The sequence below is a fragment of the Physella acuta genome, unplaced genomic scaffold (genome assembly GCF_028476545.2).
Source record: "Physella acuta isolate Inbredline_101_S28 unplaced genomic scaffold, ASM2847654v3 ptg000539l, whole genome shotgun sequence".
In the NCBI taxonomy this organism is placed as follows: domain Eukaryota; kingdom Metazoa; phylum Mollusca; class Gastropoda; family Physidae; genus Physella; species Physella acuta.
The window spans coordinates 211,660-231,751 of record NW_026732058.1 but is presented as its reverse complement, the minus strand read 5'-3'; the positions used below and the strand labels follow the sequence as shown (position 1 = coordinate 231,751).

The 20,092-nt window shown below is 35.5% G+C and overlaps 3 protein-coding genes across 4 annotated transcripts; 2 read left to right on the top strand and 1 right to left on the bottom strand.

The window, feature by feature from the left end:
- Nucleotides 1-9: 9 nt before the first annotated feature.
- Nucleotides 10-5,870, bottom strand: LOC131945913 (persulfide dioxygenase ETHE1, mitochondrial). Its single transcript, XM_059306549.1, has 7 exons — nt 5,438-5,870; nt 2,843-2,987; nt 2,004-2,189; nt 1,725-1,817; nt 1,377-1,466; nt 1,082-1,198; nt 10-920 (listed from the first exon to the last, which is right to left on the bottom strand). Exons 1-7 carry the CDS (start codon nt 5,693-5,695, stop codon nt 868-870), a joined length of 942 nt encoding a protein of 313 aa, XP_059162532.1. The 5' UTR covers nt 5,696-5,870; the 3' UTR covers nt 10-867.
- Nucleotides 5,871-7,060: 1,190 nt separating this feature from the next.
- Nucleotides 7,061-13,463, top strand: LOC131945909 (thioredoxin domain-containing protein 12). 2 transcript variants are annotated; one of them, XM_059306542.1, is made up of 9 exons: nt 7,061-7,383; nt 10,018-10,078; nt 10,308-10,360; nt 10,521-10,594; nt 10,703-10,772; nt 10,931-11,014; nt 11,710-11,833; nt 12,523-12,640; nt 13,230-13,463. In XM_059306542.1, exons 1-7 carry the CDS (start codon nt 7,320-7,322, stop codon nt 11,778-11,780), a joined length of 477 nt encoding a protein of 158 aa, XP_059162525.1. In that variant the 5' UTR covers nt 7,061-7,319; the 3' UTR covers nt 11,781-11,833; nt 12,523-12,640; nt 13,230-13,463. The 2 variants fall into 2 exon arrangements, with proteins under 2 accessions (XP_059162525.1, XP_059162526.1); XM_059306543.1 differs by lacking the exon at nt 10,931-11,014 and adding an exon at nt 11,046-11,126 and having other exon boundaries at nt 7,064-7,383.
- Nucleotides 13,464-17,781: 4,318 nt separating this feature from the next.
- LOC131945900 (uncharacterized) lies at nt 17,782-18,936 on the top strand. Its single transcript, XM_059306525.1, has 3 exons — nt 17,782-18,055; nt 18,156-18,429; nt 18,867-18,936. The coding sequence occupies exons 1-3, from the start codon at nt 17,782-17,784 to the stop codon at nt 18,934-18,936; spliced, it is 618 nt and encodes a 205-aa protein (XP_059162508.1).
- Nucleotides 18,937-20,092: the final 1,156 nt, after the last annotated feature.

The window sequence follows — 20,092 nt, the reverse complement described above, 5'->3', positions numbered from 1 at the left end:
TTAACTAGCTCAATGATAAAATTTTATTTACATTTACACATACACTAAGAAACATATTTACAAATGAGTGCAAGATTTTTTTCCTCTAATTAAATATGAAGTATACACTAACTAACTTAAAAAGAGTAGTTGTATTTATAGACAAAACTACCATTTTATTTAAAAGTACCATAACATATGAGGAATAAAGTGGCATAAATATACAAAAAATATCTTAGTTGAAAACTTATTAATCAAAAGAGAAAATATATTAAAATTCTATTTAAGTATGGAAAAAAATTGAATTAAAATTTGATCATAACCTCTTATTAGTATTCAACAATAGGACAAATACCTAACAAACCTTATAGCCCTTATTTACAGATAATATTTCAGATAAAGCAACAAGGCTATAAATTAGAAAAAAATATTGTTTTTGTGAACACTACATAATAGTAAAAGATTTTCAAAAACATAAATCAAACGGATAAGCCAAATCAAAGATTATTTTGGCACAAAACAATATCAGTCATGTAGACAGCTCAACTCCCTGGTTTTTTTTTTGTTTAATTTTTTATGGAAAGTAAAAAATTTTAAATAATCTTTTGTGATAAATCACATAATAAATAAAGCAAATTGTATTTTCAACATACCAATATGAGAAAAAAAAAACAAAGCTTGAAATTTTAACCTTGTAAAATAAAAAAAAATACAACACAATATTCAATACAAGCATATGAAAGCATTTGGGAAATGTTAACTATGGAAACATATACAGTTCAACTATAATGGCATACTAATCGGAAAATATAATCATAATTTCATAAAAATTTTGTTGTAGACAATGAGATGAAGAGAGAGATCCTTTTTTTTCTTAAATATATTTCCTCAATTGGGCACTTCATACAAGCCACAAACCATGTTGGCGGGTAAAGCTTTCTCTGAAAAAAAAAAACAACTTCATTAACAAAGTTAAGTGAAGATCAATTGTCAAATTAATAAAATCAAACAAGGAAAGCTAATACAGAAAATGTAACAAGGTGAGAACTGGTTACGGGAAAAGATGTTTAGCACAACTCATAACAAAAGAGATGGAACTGACCTATTTGTGAAGGGTATGGTAGATTAAGCTCTTTCATTATTTTGATAAACTCGCTCTTAGATCGTGTTAACCTGTGGTTGAACCTCAGCTCCTCGTCAACAGTTGACATGGTTTGACCTTAATAAAAGTTACATTGGAAAAATTATGCTCAGAAAGACTTAAGCAGTGTTCCCAGTAAGAACGAAAATATTTATAGCAATTGTGATGAAAACATTAGCTAGCCATTCAGTAAATTAAGGTTTCAATCAAAGTTGTACCTCTGTTTAAACAAAGTATCTTAATGTTTTAAACCTACCAGTGTAGTCATGTCCAGGAAAGATCATGAAATTTTTAGGCAGGGAGAGGATCTTCTTGTGAACAGAGTCATACAGAGTGGATGCGCTCCCTGTAAAAAAAAAAACAACTGTGTTCATATTTATAAAATAAAAAAGAACACACTGATACAGCAATGGACTTGCATAATTTGGCAAAATCATAGTTGTAATACACAAACAGGTTCTGCTATACAGCTATTCATAATGCAGGCTACTTCCTGGTACACAAAGAAAGAGGTTTAGGGGGAGAGGTCTGATAAAGATAATTTCCAGTTCTGCCAAAATAATTAAGACTACAATTTAACAGAACCACCCAAACCAAGATTTACCTTGCTGGAAATCTGTACGCCCACATCCTCGGATGAGCAAAGCATCTCCTGTGAACACCATTGACTTGTCGTGCAAAACAAAAGACAAGCATCCTGAAATATTTGAGGAGAACCCACTGTGGTAATCTCATCCAAACTAAGGGTCATTATATTTTTTCTCAAGAGAAAACAAAACAGATATTTTAAATATTTTACTTTTGAAACATAGTTGTTTTTAAATCAGTCATGATAATTTTTTTTTAATGCATTATTTTGAACACAAAGCAGCACAACACATACCATCTGTATGTCCAGGTGTACTGCGAACTTCAAGTTCAAACTTTCCAAATTTAAGGTGATCCCCTTCTTTTACATGAACATCTGCTTTTGCTTTGCTGACTTCAGCAATGACACTTTTACAAGTTGGAATACGATTTCTTATCTGGCCACTTCCTGTTATATGGTCTGCATGTACATGTGTGTTTACTGCAAAAAAAATTAGCATGTAAATTGGTTTTTGAAGTCAGCAAACAAAACACATACACTTATAAGAAACAACAAATTACAAAAAAAATCTCAATCCTAGAAAAAATGACTGAAGTACTCAAAATAGAAATGTGTATGCAGTGAAATAATATAATGTTATATAATATATAACCATGTGGATAGCTTGGTTTAGGTATAGACCATGCCCTTACTGACCCAATAGTCACAAGTATGGTATTAAGGCTTGAGACCCTAGGTCCTACCCAGACTGAACCACCCCATATGTCTGTATCAAGTGGTGCAGTGCACTGGGGTAGGAAGTAAAAGCATGGTGGAAAATAAGTGTCTGGTGGCTGGTAACATGAGAGAGAGAAATGTTTGATTCGTCCAACTGTACCAGTCTGCCTGACTAATATGCGAAAGCTTGAGTTTATAATAGCTGTAAACAAGAGATATCTATCCAGAAATGTAATTATTTTTATGGTCTTTAAATTAAAATGTCAAGAGGAGGAAAACATAGGTGAATAGGATAAACTCACACACTTAAAAAACCAAAAATGCACTTGCATACCTTTCTTGTTGATTTAAAACATTTAGTCTTTAATATACAATATGGATGAAATAATGACTGTTGTATGAAAAAACTAACTCACTAGCATAAAGCAGGTTGAGACCCAGGTCACGAACCAGTCGCACATCTCTGTCAACAGTCTCAATTACAGGATCTATGATAACAGCATCTAAGCTCACTTTGTCTGCTAACAGGTAGGTGTATGTGTAGGATTTGTACTCTAAAAGCTGATGAAAAACAAGTACACCTTAAACTTAACATACATGTTAAAGAAAACTTCTTTATTTAAAGTAATTAATTGTAAAAATTTCTTGTATGATGATGTATCGAAACTTGTTGTAAACTGTGTTAACTTAATGATAGAATTATTTGATAAAATCAACTATTACTATCACAAACTTGAAGACATCAATGATGATGACTGGTATAAAAACATCAGACTAACAAGTTATTATAGCAATCAAGTTTTACCAACCAAAAATCTGTTTTTCTTTCTTACAGTAAAAAAGGTATTAAGAACCAGAATATATATTACCAGTTGTATCTCCTCTCTTAATGTTTCATTTGTACCTTACATCTAAATATTACCCCCTAGTGTAACATATTTAGTTCTTACAGTTTAATTTATAAATAGAAATGGAGCAAGCTGTAAAGGAAGTTTTGAATCAATAGAGCCCAACCAGTTTTTGGATATTAATACTAGGCCAAGGTCAAGGTGCTACAAAAAAAAAGTGTTCTATCTCTAGTAGTACATATTTTGTGTGCATATAGCAATGACTGAAACAAAATATGTTCTGTTACAGTACTTGGCATTAGGAGACAGTTAAGTAGAGTTTAGCACATACACTATTTTAAAATATTATAAACTAGTTGAGAGTAATATAAATAAATGGATTACATTGCAATTGATAAATATTTTATAATCATCAAAACAAATGATAAATTAAATTAGTAACATTTTCTACACCAAACAGAAGATTGAGATGGTTGGGCCAATGAGAGCAGACTTATTGGCTAAGATTGCTCTTAGATGGACCAAAATTTTGTGGTTTTGTGATAGGCGGACATGTCCATGGAAAAAACCACTGTCTTGGATGGAAGAAGCAAAACGAGTCAACAACAAAAAGAATCCAAATTTGTATAATTAAGTTCTGTTACGAAGTGAGGACAGGGTCGACGCTTGAAGGACAACATGCAGAGATGACGATCCAATATAAATCAAGGACACAACGGCATTAGTTCACTTATTATCATTTATTGCACTCAACTGTTACAAGAAATGACTTTATCTACGATGACAAACGAACACATCTACCCACTAAAATATCAGGACGAAGACTGATCTAAACTGTTTTCCCTAACAACAAAATCTTACTCTCTCATGTCACATCCTAAAATGCCTTGTCACGTTCAGAATCTTTTATTAATATAAAACATTCCACAGCACACATACTCTCATACCCATGCATTACACTGAAATACCATTCACAACAGGTGCCCAAGGAGTATATACAAATTAACATGGTAAGAATAACTAAAAAGCACTAAACTGGGGGAGATGTATAAACATGAAACAATAAAAAGTAAATTAAGTAGGGGAAATGGCCATTGATCCGGCACACCCTGAAGAAAGATGCAAGCAATAAAGCCAGACAAGCTTTGGAGTGGAAACTGGAAACCCAAAGGCAAGCGACACTGGGGTTGACCTAGAAAGACATAACTATGTAGCATGCTGGAGGAGGCCGAAAGGATAGGAAGGAATTGGGAACAGGTGAAAAGAGTGGCAGGATACTGTGAATACTGGACTGGAAAGCTTATATAGAGGCCCTATGCTCTGGACAAAAAAAATGATTATGCTCTCAGGACACCATCACACGGCAAGAGAAAACAGGGGTAGCCAAAAGAAACATGCAGAGCTCTTTTATTCCAACAGACAGAGTATATAACCAGAGAGAGCCTTCTCTGCCTTTAACTTGATCTAGATATCTAGATCTAGACTAGTTCTAGATCTCTACAGGCTTTTCAGTTTTCAGGCTTGTAAATGTATTATATCTGATATGATTAACTTGGCTAATTAAAATTAACTATCTATTCTATATCAAACTCAGATCTAAAAGAGACATCCATAAACACACATACTTTTACTTTTAATCTTTAATTTCTTTTCTTCTTAGTCACAAAAGCCTCCCCCTTCTCACACTCGCATGAATCCACACTTACAGCCACACATCCCCAAACCTTTCAAATTTTATTAGGTTAGGCCTAATGAAAATAAATTATTGATTAGTAAATAAATAGTTAAGTTAGGCCTAATTAATAATTATTGCAATTAACAGTTTGCCTACTAACTTCATTGCAGCAAGTTATAGAATATAGATCTAGGCCTCTAATATATTTTAGGCCTAATATAACTATTTAATTAGGCCTAATAATTCCTAATTAATTAGGCCTATTAGGCCTAATTACTAATTAATATTATTAATTATATTATTAATAGGCTAATTATTAATAATAATAATTTTAATTAGGCCTATATTATTATTATTTTTTTTATTATTAGGCTAGGCCTAATAATTTGTATTAAATTTTAATAGGCAATAATAGGCCCTAATTATTAGGCTACTAAATTTAAATTAGTAGGCCTAATTGTAATTAATAAATTAATATTATCACTTACCTGTCTAAAGATTAAGTCATTACCAAAGAGGCCGGAATGTGAACAACAGTGACGATCCATTTTTATCCTAGTTGCCGATAATTTCAATAATTGCTTTTTAGAGTTTTCTTGCAAACTTTGATTATTTTGTCTTTTAGTACAGGAGCTAAATAGTTTTGTACCAATGTTTATTATAGCTGCTTTTTTCGTGACATTTTGCAGGTTTGCAAATAGAAGTGATGGTACGGCTGCGCGCAAGGAAGCGGTTACGCTTATCATTTTAAGGTTGTTTTTTTCAATATTTATTGATGCCAGAGATAGGACAAAACCATAAACGCAGCACTGTGGCTCAATGTTTTGATTCTAAATACGTGACCACTGCTTGGAAAAACGAACTATGACCCTGAGTATGACATACTTGATTTCAAGGAACGTGTCTTTGTTATTGTTTTTGCGCATGCGTAACTTAAAAGTAAAACGTTTTTTTTAACAATTTTTTTCCTTCATATTTGTTAATTATATTTTATTGACAAAGAAACGCATAAATGGTTGATTTTAAAAGATAAACTATAACCTTTTCTATAGAAATACATCTTTTTTGCAATATAATGGATGTGTCATTTATATACAGTGGATACTCATAATGTATTACTCCCTAACATAATTTCTTTAAGGTCACGCGAAGGCGTGTCTATTTAACCAATAGAATCTCGATCGACACTTCATTTGTTATCAATGTCACGTATACCTAGGCGAGCTTCTTAACAAACTTTACTTGGGCCTAGGCTTATATTATTAGACATAGGGCCAAATAAGTTATATTATATCCCTTCGTAATAGGACGCTCTACTAGGGTATAAAATAACTAGAAGGTTCCTTATAAAAACTAAGACAAGACATGTTCGAAGCTACGTTGTCGAAAGTGGAGGGAGAAAGTGGGGGAGAGTGGAGACCAGTGTTTCTTCCAGACTTTTTTCTCAGGGGGGGGGGGGGGGGGCACTTGAATTTTTCGGGGGGGGGGGGTGTCAATATTTTTCGGGGGGGGGGAGGACACTAGTAAAAGTATATGATTACTATATAAAATCCATCTAGTTGGGGGGGGGGGGGGCGGTAGACTTTCCCTGAAACATGGGCGGTCAGCGAAGTGTGTTCTACCTCATTATTTCGGTGAGTGATTAATGTACACTCAATGTTTTCATGCGGTAGTGTAGGTAAACCCGTGTCCCGATATTTATGATCCAAGCGCAGACATTGTTTACATTTAAATAACTCAATTTTAGAAAACAAGGTCACGATTCTAAGAATATATGATTAGTAACGCATGGATGAAACCCTTCTTATATATTTCGTCAGACTCTCTTCTATTCCCGCGGCAACGGGTACGATAGTTATTTATATTTTGTTGATCTAATGATAAAATGTGTTTAGGCCCTATAGTTTATAGGCCTACTTTATAATATTTGTGGATTCTAGATCAGTGATCCTAAGAGGTTTTCAGAATAAAGGCCTCTAATGTCTCTATCTATCTTTCTAGAATCTAAAACAGATCAAATGAATGTTTATTGCTTTTTAAAATTTTCGGTATTTAAAAAGAAGACACCTAAGCGCACGATTGCAACCTTATATGACGTCACGGTTCTTAAACCGCAACATTTTCGCAACCAAAGTTTTCCATAGAAACAGCAATGTGTTGAAAGTAACACTACAGGCTAGTAACAGCTGAGCAGACTGACATTCGCTTTACACATTCTTTAGTTCAATACTTTTAAACTACACCACCGCCGTAGGATACTTCTCACACTATTCTTCTAATCAGGTCGATAAACTTGCAGTAGTTATCAAACAAGAAATACAACGTGTCACTTTTGAACGAATCTGACAATCAACACGTCTGACAGCAACAATGGCACCGTTTTTTATGTTTGCAGCATCAACACTTCTCGGCAGTTTGGCAGCAGCAGCAGAAAGTGAGTAGATTTAGATCTAGTCCTAGATTCAGTAGATATTATTTATTTATTAATTCGATGTCACTAGATCTAGCTCCCGTTGGCTGTTAGTGTTAGTTGTTAGATCTAGACAAGATCTAGATCTAGTCTAGAGATTCTAGATCTAGAGTTTTCTAGAGTCTAGATCTAGATCTAGTCTGTTAAGTATTAATAATTAAGTAAGGTACTAGTCTAGATCTAAATACTAAATTAACTAGATCTAGATCTAAATGATAGTTAAGTTAACTAGATCTAGATCTATGCCTAAATCATATCTAGATCTAGAATCTAGATCTACTCTGGATCTGATCTACAGTTACACAGTCTACACTCTATGTCTACAGTCCTACAGCTTTAGTAACTGACTGTCTACTAGTACTACAAGTATACTAGAATCTAGATCTAATCTAGTCTAGATCTAGATTCTACTAGAATCTAGATCTAGACTGGAAATCTATATTTAATATTTAGACTAGAATCTAGATGTAGACTATATCTAGACCTTGTCACTATAGTGACTATAGTATTGCGTAGAGGAGTATTAGGCTACATTTACCAGTGTCCAACCATGGACTACTCCATAAGATAAGTATTAAGTAAAAAAACTATTTTGAGTTGTTTTGTTACACATTGTAACGGTTTGGACTTTGGTATAGATCTAGATAGGGCATATGTATAGGCCTGCCTACTTTATTGAGAAAAGATAAGCAAGTTAAATAACACTGTTTTTTTTTAAAGTTTTAGCTAGCAGTAGCATTGCTGTAACTGTAAACCCTAACTAATTTTACAGTAACACGTGACTATTCCTATCCATTATTTTCTAGCTAATGAAAACATCCATTGAATATTGTAATGACTGTAATAATAGTTCTACCAGTGTTTTAATAAGAACCAATTAAATATAAGTATCAGTGCTTAGATCTATATAGTATATTTCAATGACAAATTCTTAGCAGCTATAATTCATTGAAAAGTTCTCGATCTACCTATACTCAAAATAGGTTGCTAACTCTTGTAGTTAATTGATAGTTTTTATAAATAGATCTGTGTAAAGTTATTTTTATTTTGATATTACTATACTAAACATGAAATGAAATATCAGGAAAAATAAAACGAATGTAAAAACCTTTTAAAAGAACTAAAAATTAAATAAAACAGATCCTTCTTCAGTAGAAGCATTGGTCGCTAAAATTTCATTATAAGATCAATAAAGGTTTTTTTTTCTAGTGTTCATAAGTTATGACTTTTAAAAATTAAAATAGTAAGTGGATAATTTTAAGCTAGTAAAAACAATTAGTTGGCTTATAATATTTATTCTCTCCACTCCCAATCAGTTTGCAATCTTAACCCTTAAATATTAAATTACAAATTTCTGCCCTTTATTCAAAGCTGTAATTCTTATAGATTATATAGTAGTAATATATAGTCTAATAACATCCTTGAACACAACTCCTGTCAAATAACCCAAAGGATAGAATGATGATTATCTCCTTTTTTCATATTGAATATCTTTTTAAATTAATTTTTAATGACTAATTTAGTATCTGATGAGTTGGTTGAAATTTAGCTACAGATTTGACCACAAACCCTTAGAGACATTGTAACCTAGTTAAAGTTTTTTCAAAGTTGTATTGCCCTGATGGTGATCAGAAAAGTAAAGTATTATTTGTAGCCTGACGATTAACACATGGTGCCCTTAAGATTAAGACTCGGTAAACCATGGCAGAAGAATCCTAGACCTTAGCTAACATATGTTGGACCTTACTAGAGACATTTTGCCATACAGGTCATTTTAGTGAGGTAATAAATTTTGTTTTTTAAGTATTGCCTTTTTTCAAAACACAGTACAATAAGCCAAATACAATAAGACTAAACTTCAGTTCCAGCATATGTATTTTATAGGCTTTTGCTTAGATTGCTTAGGCATAGAGCCTTTGTTCATCAAGAACGCTAACTCCTTATTCATCATAATCTTTTCAAGCTTGTGCCTAAGACACATGTGGCAGATAAATAGAGTTCATAAAAACTTTCAGCTTACCAGTCTAGCATTCTACCTCTAGGCCACACCATCCCTAATTCCTTATTGGTGACTTGGAATTAGTTGACATTTGAGCAGTAATTTGGATGTGATTATATTAAGTGGGAGAGCCAGATCCACTTCAACTTTATCAAATTGAAGATTACCCTAACATCTTAGCTTATTGATTTGGTATGGTTAATTATAAATCCCTATGCCTCAAAAAGTAATTAAAACATGGAAATCATGGAACTGAAACTATTCTTCAGCTTAATATTTTAATGAAACAAACTTTTAAAATGCCAATTGTGCAAAGCAATATAGCATAGGTTTATTTTCCCACTTGGTTTTTAAAAGTTGCTAGCCTAAACTCAGCCATAATCCTTCCTATGACACTAACCTGACCCAAGCACTGAACTTAATATGACACCATCAGCATCACCAGCAAACAAATTATTGTGATAGTCTAGAAGGAAAAATCAAGCGGTAACTAGAAGTGAAATCTTAATTTTAAAGTATCATTTTTTTTCATGCATTTCAGTTAAAATGAAACATCTTTCTATACAAAAGTATATTTGTATTTATTTGAATTTTTTCAGCATGGGGTAAAAATATTCACTGGGTGTCACTAAGGGAAGCTCAACGAATGTCAAAGGAGGAGTAAGTCCAAATGTTGATATACGTTTTTGTGTTTTGATTACTTAACAAGATTTGATAAACATACCAATTTTTGTTTGTTTCTGGTTTGTTTTTATTGCAGTACAAAGTTTTATATATTTTAAACATTTTACTGATTTTTGGTTGAAGTTTAAATTTTAGTACAGCTGAACTGTAAGTTATCACTCATGTATGATTTCAACTGTTTACTTATATAAAATGTCACTTTCAGGAAGAAGCCAACTATGGTTGTCATAACCAAAACCTGGTGCAGAGCCTGTAAAGGTAATGCTTCTTAGTAGTTTTTGTAAAATGTCAAACTCGTAAAAAATATAACTGTCATAAATGTTGTTAATGTGGGGATTTTAAAAAAAAAATGAATGACTTTTTCTTGCAGTGCTGCAGATTTTCAGAAACAGTGTCATTTTTTGTTTTTGTCTTTCAGCATTGAGACCCAAGTTTGCCAGCAATCAAGATATTGAAAAGTTTAGCAGTAATTTTATTATGGTCAATCTGGAGGTAAACCAGATTATCGCTTTTTATCATTTTTCTATAGATATACTTTTTGTCCTTTAAATGTTAACAATTACATGTTATCAAAATTTAAAAATAATACTTTTGCTTTAGGATGATGATGAACCAAAAAGTGTAGACTTCCGTCCGGATGGTGCTTATTATCCTAGAATTCTGTTTTTGGGTAAATTAATTTTAATCATTGCTTTGCAAGTTTATTTTGTAGAAAGTCTTTATAAACCTTTTAAACAAGTTGTATACTATATATTCTTTTTTCAAGAAAAATGTTATAATTTTATATGATAAAAAGACAAATAATCTAACCTTTGACTTGACTTTTAGATGTTGATGGTGTAGTGATGGAGAACATATACAACAAAATGGGTAACAGACAGTACAAATATTTTTATTCTGATGTTGAACCAAGTAAGTTAATTTGAACATTGATTGCTTTCAGATCCTAATGGAAAAGTTATGCAACATATTTCATACTCAAAGAGTGGTGGATATAAATATTACTATCCTGACCCTTCATCAAGTAAAATTTCAAACATTAGCTTGCTGTTCATTTTTGACCAGTTCTTTTTTTAAAATTTGTGTTCCTGTTTTGATTTTTTTTAAAACTGTGATTAAACTAAATAGCTTTAGATTTTAATTTAAGTTAAATGACTAGGAATTAAAAAAAAATGATTAAATAAAATAATATAATAGTAACAAAGTTTACTTTTTAAAATATATTTAAAAAATTTTAACAGCAACTTTTTTGTGAGGCAATTATTGAGTCTATCTATTAGGTGCTTAATGCAATTTATTATTAATAACCAACAACTTATGTTTTTGTCTTGATATTATTTACAAATTAGGGTCTTTATGCAAGTAAATTTGTATTTTCAGTACCTTGCCCAAAGTTTTATATATTTTAAAAAATGTACTTTACACAGCAGGGGCCATTCTATATTTTTAAAAAATGTACTTTACACAGCAGGGGCCATATTGTATATTGCTTTTGCTAGTATCACAACCCTAAGCAGAAAAAACAATATAGACTTGCTGATAAACATGGGGAACTGTTTTGCTTTTCTGATCAAGGTGTTCTGACCATGTTATTTTGATGTTTACAGTTGTATCAAACATGAAAGAAGTTCTCAGACAGACTGGAGGCAACAAGTTTAACAAGGGCACTGAGCTGTAGGTTTTCTCCAAGAACAAAGATCTTATCAGGGGGATAGCTGAAAATTTTCAAAGGTGGATTTTTAAAATAATTTAATTAGCTCTGCTAGGAAGTTTGTTTCATAAAAATATAGAATATTTAAAATAAAAATCTCCTGAAGCTGTCAGATATTGAATTTAGCATTATGCCTTATTCTTCCTTGATATGAGTAATGCAATTTATTATTTCTATAGGCCTACATTATACATTGTATTTTTGTCACGAATGAAAAATTCTATGACCTATGTGGACATAATTAGAAATATATTAATCACATGATTTCAATAATATTTATTGATTTAAGCTTATTTAAAAGTAAAAATTTAAAAACTTTTAAAAACTTTTCTGTAGAACCAAATTATTATGTTGATTATTAACACTTTTCTGTATGAGGGTGTGTGTGTGCACTTGCAAAGCCTGCAAAGTCACCACATGATTTAAAAAAAAAACATTTATCTTACTTTAAAATTTTTTTTATCTTGGTTAATACACCTTTTTTTCTTTATTTTACTACAAAAATATGTATAAAACTTTAATTGCCACTTAAATTAGAAAGCTCTAAAGCTACTTATTTTTTCTATGTTAACATAGCAGGCTTTGCAAAAAGGACTTAACATGTTGTCTTCTTTTAATCTGAGTATTTGTGGGACTGTTACTTTTTTGAAGATCACTCTTATTTATTTGTGAATATTGTCTAAAACTATTATTTTTCTCCTCAATTCAGAGTTAAATAGTTCCTCCACACTGATGATGTGAACATTGAAGCGTGTGAATGTCCTATCCTCCCAACCTGAAGCTCTTGTGTGAGAATATCCTATCCTAAACCACGAACACCAATTAAGGTCTCTTTTCAGTTTACAATCTTTAGGAAATTTTTTTATCTTAAACATGTTGATAATAATTTTTTTGGCTGAAATTTTTAATGAAAATTACCAATCTGCTCATATTAGTACAGGTTTTATTGACTAGTTCTTGGGGCAATTTTCCTGTATTGTGAGGTAAAGACAGTATAGTTTGTACTGTCTGATACAAAAATAAAACCCCATTCTTAACTTTATAGTAAAAACTTGCAATGCTTTATAATGTGATCTTGATAACTGATTTTGCTTTAAGACCTATTTGATACTTTTTAGGGTGCCACGAAGTATGTGATTCATTATATTATGTTGTTGAATAAACTGGTGTTTTATTTTACTAGTAATACTAGTTATATTTTTTTTTTAATCCCAAATGAAATGATCCTCAAGTTCTTCTGTGAATACATTTTCAAATAGTTAGGTTTTGTTTTCTCAAAACTTTTTTAGCAAAAGTTTGGCACACAAAAAAAAGAGAAGTTTATAAAACTGAACAATCGTTCCCAAATTTCAGATTGATAATTGTGAGCCATAAAAGTTTTGAGCATGCCCTCTATTGTTCCTTGTTTGCCCACAGTTGAACAACCTTGAACTCTAGAGTAAGTTGTAAACCCTGAACATGCTGCCCACAGTTGAACAACCTTGAACTCTAGTGTAATTTGTTAGCCCTAAACATGCTGCTCCAGACTGGCTTACCCATTATGTCAAACTTGCTGAAAGAACTGAACTAAAGAAATGTGTATCAAGCTGTGAATTGTCTAATGTCATTGCAACACTTAACACAGCTGCAGAATAAAGTCATCAAAAAATAGTTAGCTTTTCTTCAAGTTTTTTGACCAGTTTCTTTAAAGTAACACTTTAGTAGTTGTTTATAAATATTATGTAAATATAAGAAACAGATTCTAAAGTTTTATTAATATCTGCTAAAACAACTGCTAGTTAGTTTTTTCAATGATGGCATACTACATTGCTTCATGTTGTGAAAACACTGAGGTGTAACAATTAAGACAGCTATCAGGAGAATTGTTGCAGTATTTGAATTTACATTTTATTACAGGAAAGTAAAAAAAATATAGGCAGTGCCTCATTTTATTGATTCTGTTCTGTATGACAATAAGATACCATTGTAAAAAAAAAATAACCTTAAACCATGACATAATTGTTTGAAGTCATAGATTGTATTGTAACTAACACAGGTACCCAGTGTACGAGACTGCACATTGTATCAAGGCTAGTAATGTCTTTTGTACTAAGCCATTATCAAATGAAAATTAGGTTAAGGGAGCAGGTTTAAGCAATTATTAGTAACCAAGATTGAACCATTTGGAATATGCAAGGTGATCAGGTAATTGATAACAAAATAGCATGAAGTATTCTGGTAGAAATCAGCAAGTGGCCAGTCACTTTCAAATCAGTATGGAATATATATGAAATGCTGGGAGGTTAGCAGGCAGCCTTCCAGTAAACTAGATTGTACAGTACCAAAATTGTAATGTAATACTGTACACCTAGCTAAGCTTTCACTAGTGGCTCATTATAATTATAGGCTACCAAAGTTAATCTAAGAAAAGTGTTGAATTACTTAAACAAATTTACTTCCAGTAAACTAGATTGTTTACTACCAAAATTGTAATGTAGTACTGTACACCTAGCTTAGCTTTCAATAGTGGCTCATAATTATAGGCTACCAAAGTTAATCTAAGAAAAGTGTTCAATTAAACAAATTTACTTCCAGTAAACTAGATTGTACACTAACAAAATAATAATACTTTAAACCATGGCTGAGCTTTCACTAGTGGTTCATAATAATTATACTAAATGCTACTAAAGTTAATCTCAGAAAAGTGTTCAATAACTTACATTTAAAGCTGCTGTCTTAAACAATAGTATTATAGGTAAAAGGTCAGCTTCTAACGTAGCCAACAATGTTTACCAATGACATACTGGTTTTATAGAAAATAAATGAGGGTCATCCATAAATTAGTCATGCACATACATGTGTGCCAGGCTTGATGTTGTGTGACTACAAGAATGTTGTTCACTATACATCAGTTTTTTATTGATAAAATCTCATGAAGCTTCACTCAGTTTTCTACAAAACTTAAAACATTGATGAGAATATATAAAAAATGTACAATATGTTACATGAACTTGAATCTGGGGAAAACTCTACCTAACATTTTAAAATTGAATGTTTGAATATTGATCAAGCCTTAATTTAAAGGCCTGCTGTGAGTAACAAGATGTCACATAGTGTAAAAACTCTGTTAATCAGCTGATCTATATTGGTTACTTTACAATTACACTAATAGCATATAAACACTAATAATCAGCTGACCTTTAGTTCTGGTTACAATACAATTACACAGGTCCTCAAATTGACATTACTTGAATTATTTAGTTGTTTTTTTTTTTAAATTAAATAAACTTTTAAACTATGAACAAGATGTAGGTTAATGTGTCAGTGATACTTTATACATTTTGAATTTAAAAGAATGTCTTGCTATGAAGAATGTAAACGAATCATAGGTTTATGTCTTACTCGATTTTGTTTTTACTTAAAAATACTGTTGTTAGCTTTAGAGCAGTAGCCCACATGCATCTTATGAACGTAGGCTATTGTTATGTAACAGCCAGACTGATATTGCGTGCATCAGAAGGTGAACTAATTTCTTGCATGGGTTAGCCAAAATCAGCAAGGACGGATTAAGTGGTAAAGCTAGGGTAGGGCTGGGTGGGGGACACTATGAGGGGTGAAGCTAGGGTAGGGCTGGGTGGGGGACACTATGAGGGATAAAGCTAGGGTAGGGCTGGGTGGGGGACACTATGAGGGGTGAAGCTAGGGTAGGGCTGGGTGGGGGACACTATGAGGGGTGAAGCTAGGGTAGGGCTGGGTGGGGGACACTATGAGGGATAAAGCTAGGGTAGGGCTGGGTGGGGGACACTATGAGGGGTGAAGCTAGGGTAGGGCTGGGTGGGGGACACTATGAGGGGTGAAGCTAGGGTAGGGCTGGGTGGGGGACACTATGAGGGATAAAGCTAGGGTAGGGCTGGGTGGGGGACACTATGAGGGGTGAAGCTAGGGTAGGGCTGGGTGGGGGACACTATGAGGGGTGAACCTAGGGTAGGGCTGGGTGGGGGACACTATGAGGGATGAAGCTAGGGTAGGGCTGGGTGGGGGACACTATGAGGGATGAAGCTAGGGTAGGGCTGGGTGGGGGACACTATGAGGGATGAAGCTAGGGTAGGGCTGGGTGGGGGACACTATGAGGGGTGAAGCTAGGGTAGGGCTGGGTGGGGGACACTATGAGGGATGAAGCTAGGGTAGGGCTGGGTGGGGGACACTATGAGGGATGAAGCTAGGGTAGGGCTGGGTGGGGGACACTATGAGGGGTGAACCTAGGGTAGGGCTGGGTGGGGGACACTGAGGGGTGAAGCTAGGGTAGGGCTGGGTGGGGGACACTATGAGGGGTGAAGCTAGGGTAGGGCTGGGTGGGGGACACTATGAGGGATGAAGCTAGGGTAAGGCTGGGTGGGGGTCACTATGAGGCGTGAGGGTAGGGCTGGGTGGGGGACACTTTGAGGGATGAAGCTAGGGTAGGGCTGGGTGGGGGACACTATGAGGGGTGAAGCTAGGGTAGGGCTGGGTGGGGGACACTATGAGGGGTGAAGCTAGGGTAGGGCTGGGTGGGGGACACTATGAGGGGTGAACCTAGGGTAGGGCTGGGTGGGGGACACTGAGGGGTGAAGCTAGGGTAGGGCTGGGTGGGGGACACTATGAGGGGTGAAGCTAGGGTAGGGCTGGGTGGGGGACACTGAGGGGTGAAGCTAGGGTAAGGCTGGGTGGGGGTCACTATGAGGCGTGAGGGTAGGGCTGGGTGGGGGACACTTTGAGGGATGAAGCTAGGGTAGGGCTGGGTGGGGGACACTATGAGGGGTGAACCTAGGGTAAGGCTGGGTGGGGGACACTGAGGGGTGAAGCTAGGGTAAGGCTGGGTGGGGGTCACTATGAGGCGTGAGGGTAGGGCTGGGTGGGGGACACTTTGAGGGATGAAGCTAGGGTAGGGCTGGGTGGGGGACACTATGAGGGGTGAACCTAGGGTAAGGCTGGGTGGGGGACACTGAGGGGTGAAGCTAGGGTAAGGCTGGGTGGGGGTCACTATGAGGCGTGAGGGTAGGGCTGGGTGGGGGACACTTTGAGGGATGAAGCTAGGGTAGGGCTGGGTAGGGGACACTATGAGGGGTGAAGCTAGGGTAGGGCTGGGTGGGGGACACTATGAGGGGTGAAGCTAAGGTAGGGCTGGGTAGGGGACACCATGGGGGGTGAAGCTAGGGTAGGACTCGCTAAGGGACACTATGAGGGTAGGGCTGGGTAGGGGGACGCTATGTGGAGTGAAGCTAGGGCAGGGCTGGGTAAAAGTCTTCCTATCAAACCTGACGATCTATGGAGCATGTGAAGTAGTTCACTTGTTTCTGTGACCTCGGCATATGAAGGGATAATGTGGTCAGCACTATGCCCAGCCGCCTTTACTTTCCCTAATGTAAGTTGGGTACCCATTAGAGCTGGGTTGGCTAAGGGACGGTCTACTGACTTGAACCCGGATTCGAACTCGAGACTTAAGGGTTAGTCTAGGTCTCTACGTAGGGCTGGGTAAGGCAAAGCTATATGGGATGAAGCTAGGGTAGGGCAACTCAGACACACACTTAGACATAAACTTATCACACACATAGACACACACTTAGACACACACTTACACACATTTAGACACACACTTGCACACACACTTAGACACACACTTACAAACATTTAGACACACTTACACACACAATTACACACACACTTAGACACACACACTTACACACACACACACACTTAGACACACAGTTAGACACACTTAGACATATTTACACTTAGACACACAACTAGACACACACACCGACTAAACCACACAAAGACTCGCTTAGATAAAAGACACTATCATGGCATAAGTTGAAATTAAAGTGTTGTTTAAATTTAAAGTATCTATTGGCTGATTATTTTTGTCAAAAGTGTTGAATGGAGGCCTGAATCGTGTAGGTTTATCCAGCTAGTTTATACATCTTGGACTAATAAGGACGCATCTTTAACAATGCTGGACACAACTCAGACAAAGATGGACACACATCAGACAAATATAGACACAGCACAGACAAAGCTGCACACACCTCAGACAAAGATGAACCCGCCACAGACAAAAACACAGCACAGAAAAAAAAAAGATGGACATACCACAGACAAAGATAAACCCACCACAGACAAAATGGACACAACTCAGACAAAGATGGACACACATCAGACAAAGATAGACACACCACAGACAAAGCTGGACACACCTCAGACAAAATCGACACATATCATACAAAGTTAGACACAGCCCAGACAACGCTGCACACACCTCAGACAAAGCTGGACACACCACAGACAAAAATGGGCTCACATCAGACAAAGTTGGACACACCTCAGACAAAGTTGGACACACCTCAGACAAAGCTGGACACACCTCAGACAAAGATGGACACACCTCAGACAAAGTTGGACACACCTCAGACAAAGATGGACACACCTCAGACAAAGATGGACACACCTCAGACAAAATCGACACAGCACAGACAAAGCTGGACACACCTCAGACAAAGATGGACACACCTCAGACAAAGCTGGACACACCACAGACTAAGCTGGACAGCGCAGACAAAGCTAGACACACCTCTGACAAAATCGACACATATCAGACAAAGTTAGACACACCATAGATAAAGCTGCAAACACATCAGACAAAGTTGGACACACCTCAGACAAAGATGGACACACCTCCACTAAAACTCATGATATCCAAGTCTAGTACGCTGCCAATATGCTGCTCGTGAATTGAATGTAAAATATTCTTAAAAGATGCAAACTCCCGCCATTTTATATATCATCAACGTAATTAATGAGCCGGAAATATTGTGCTTGATGGTGATTAAGAGCACCAGAGATAAGTGTTTGTGTAAAAAAAATACACAAGAGTGTGAGGTTATGAAAGCGCACCAGTAAATCGACAGAAGCGCATTACGAACATGACGTCATTGACCAAATAATATTGAAACCAGATGTATCTTTACTGCACTGAAGTGTACATATTTTAAAGTAAGTATTCTTTCAAAGAACTGTTACACTGTCATTTCTATACAGGTACAAAAACAAGTACAAACCGGATGATCACCACGTGATTAAAGACAGCTCACAACACGAGGATAAATAGCAAAAATAAAACATCGATTTATAATAGCAAAGATGTCGTGAAGTTTCGACGAGACACATGCTCAGACACCACGGTCGACACAGATACAGACATCGGCACGACGGTTTAATTAGACATTGATATGTAATGCACAAAAAATACACTTTCATGACAAAATGTAACCCCCATTATATAAGCAACCTCAGAATTATAAACCTTTTAAAAGCTTAGAACACATTAAAATGTCACTTAAGTTTTCTGGTTGGGGGGAGGTGAGGGATAATTAACTGGTGGATAACGGACAAGCGGTGATTCACCTGAGGTTAATTACAGCGGGTAATTTTATGGGGTAATATCAGAAGGTTAATTGGCCGCTCTGCTTCCAGAAAAGGACAATCCCTGTATGAACACAAACCATTCCTAGGCCTTATCTTCACTGTCGCCACGGTCCTAACCCTAGTCCAACTATATTATAACGGCAATGCAACACGGAAAAAAAATACTTTTTGTGTTTTTCATAAATTTTATTTTGTACTAAACATATAATGATTCCGTTAATTTTTTTATTATTTCACTTTGACGACAGGGAAAAGAGCAAACAGAACATGTAATTACCTCCCCTTAATTTCAAATCGTTTAAAAACTAAATTATCTGCCCCTATTAGCCGTCACTCCGATTGTAAACAGCTCACCAGACTGGTGGGGTGGGGGTGGTAGCGATATGGTCTGTTGAGTTTACGTCTTGATGGAGTCTCGCATGGTCCCCACGTAGAGAATTATATATACAGATTTCCATCAAAAGTAATTGTGTTATTCGGCTGGGAAAGGGTAAAGGGTAGGGTGGGGGTGGTAATGTGCAGAAGAGTGTGGAGTCTTTCAAAGTAAACTTACCGTGCGAATGTGCTAAGACTATCTAAAAAAATTATTGTTCTTTATTGGACGCTGTGTACCTCTCGATTTTACACACATTTTTTTTTCCTAAAGGTAGTCTGAGATTGGAGGCAGTCATAAAATATTATTTAATTAAAGAGGGTGGGTAAGTGGGGCTGCAAACTTAACTATTTGAAATCATTTGTGGTTGTCTAGCTATTAATGATTATATGTGTAGGGGTAAAATTCTGCTAATCAACGTGACGTCATATTACTTTTACTAAACTTTATACATACTAACTCCCTC

Bases quoted from the DNA above. Each gene is read 5' to 3' on its own strand.
- LOC131945909 (XM_059306542.1), top strand. From the start codon at position 7,320: ATGGCACCGTTTTTTATGTTTGCAGCATCAACACTTCTCGGCAGTTTG. The intron at 7,384-10,017 runs GTGAGTAGATTT...GAATTTTTTCAG, and splicing joins TTTGGCAGCAGCAGCAGAAA to CATGGGGTAAAAATATTCAC. The intron at 10,595-10,702 runs GTAAACCAGATT...CTTTTGCTTTAG, and splicing joins TTATTATGGTCAATCTGGAG to GATGATGATGAACCAAAAAG.
- LOC131945900 (XM_059306525.1), top strand. From the start codon at position 17,782: ATGCTGGACACAACTCAGACAAAGATGGACACACATCAGACAAATATA. The intron at 18,056-18,155 runs GTTAGACACAGC...GACACACCTCAG, and splicing joins ATCGACACATATCATACAAA to ACAAAGTTGGACACACCTCA. The intron at 18,430-18,866 runs GTTAGACACACC...ATTTCTATACAG, and splicing joins ATCGACACATATCAGACAAA to GTACAAAAACAAGTACAAAC.
- LOC131945913 (XM_059306549.1), bottom strand. From the start codon at position 5,695: ATGATAAGCGTAACCGCTTCCTTGCGCGCAGCCGTACCATCACTTCTA. The intron at 1,467-1,724 runs GTAAATCTTGGT...TTTTTTTTACAG, and splicing joins GCGTACAGATTTCCAGCAAG to GGAGCGCATCCACTCTGTAT. The intron at 921-1,081 runs GTCAGTTCCATC...TTTTTTTTTCAG, and splicing joins ACCATACCCTTCACAAATAG to AGAAAGCTTTACCCGCCAAC.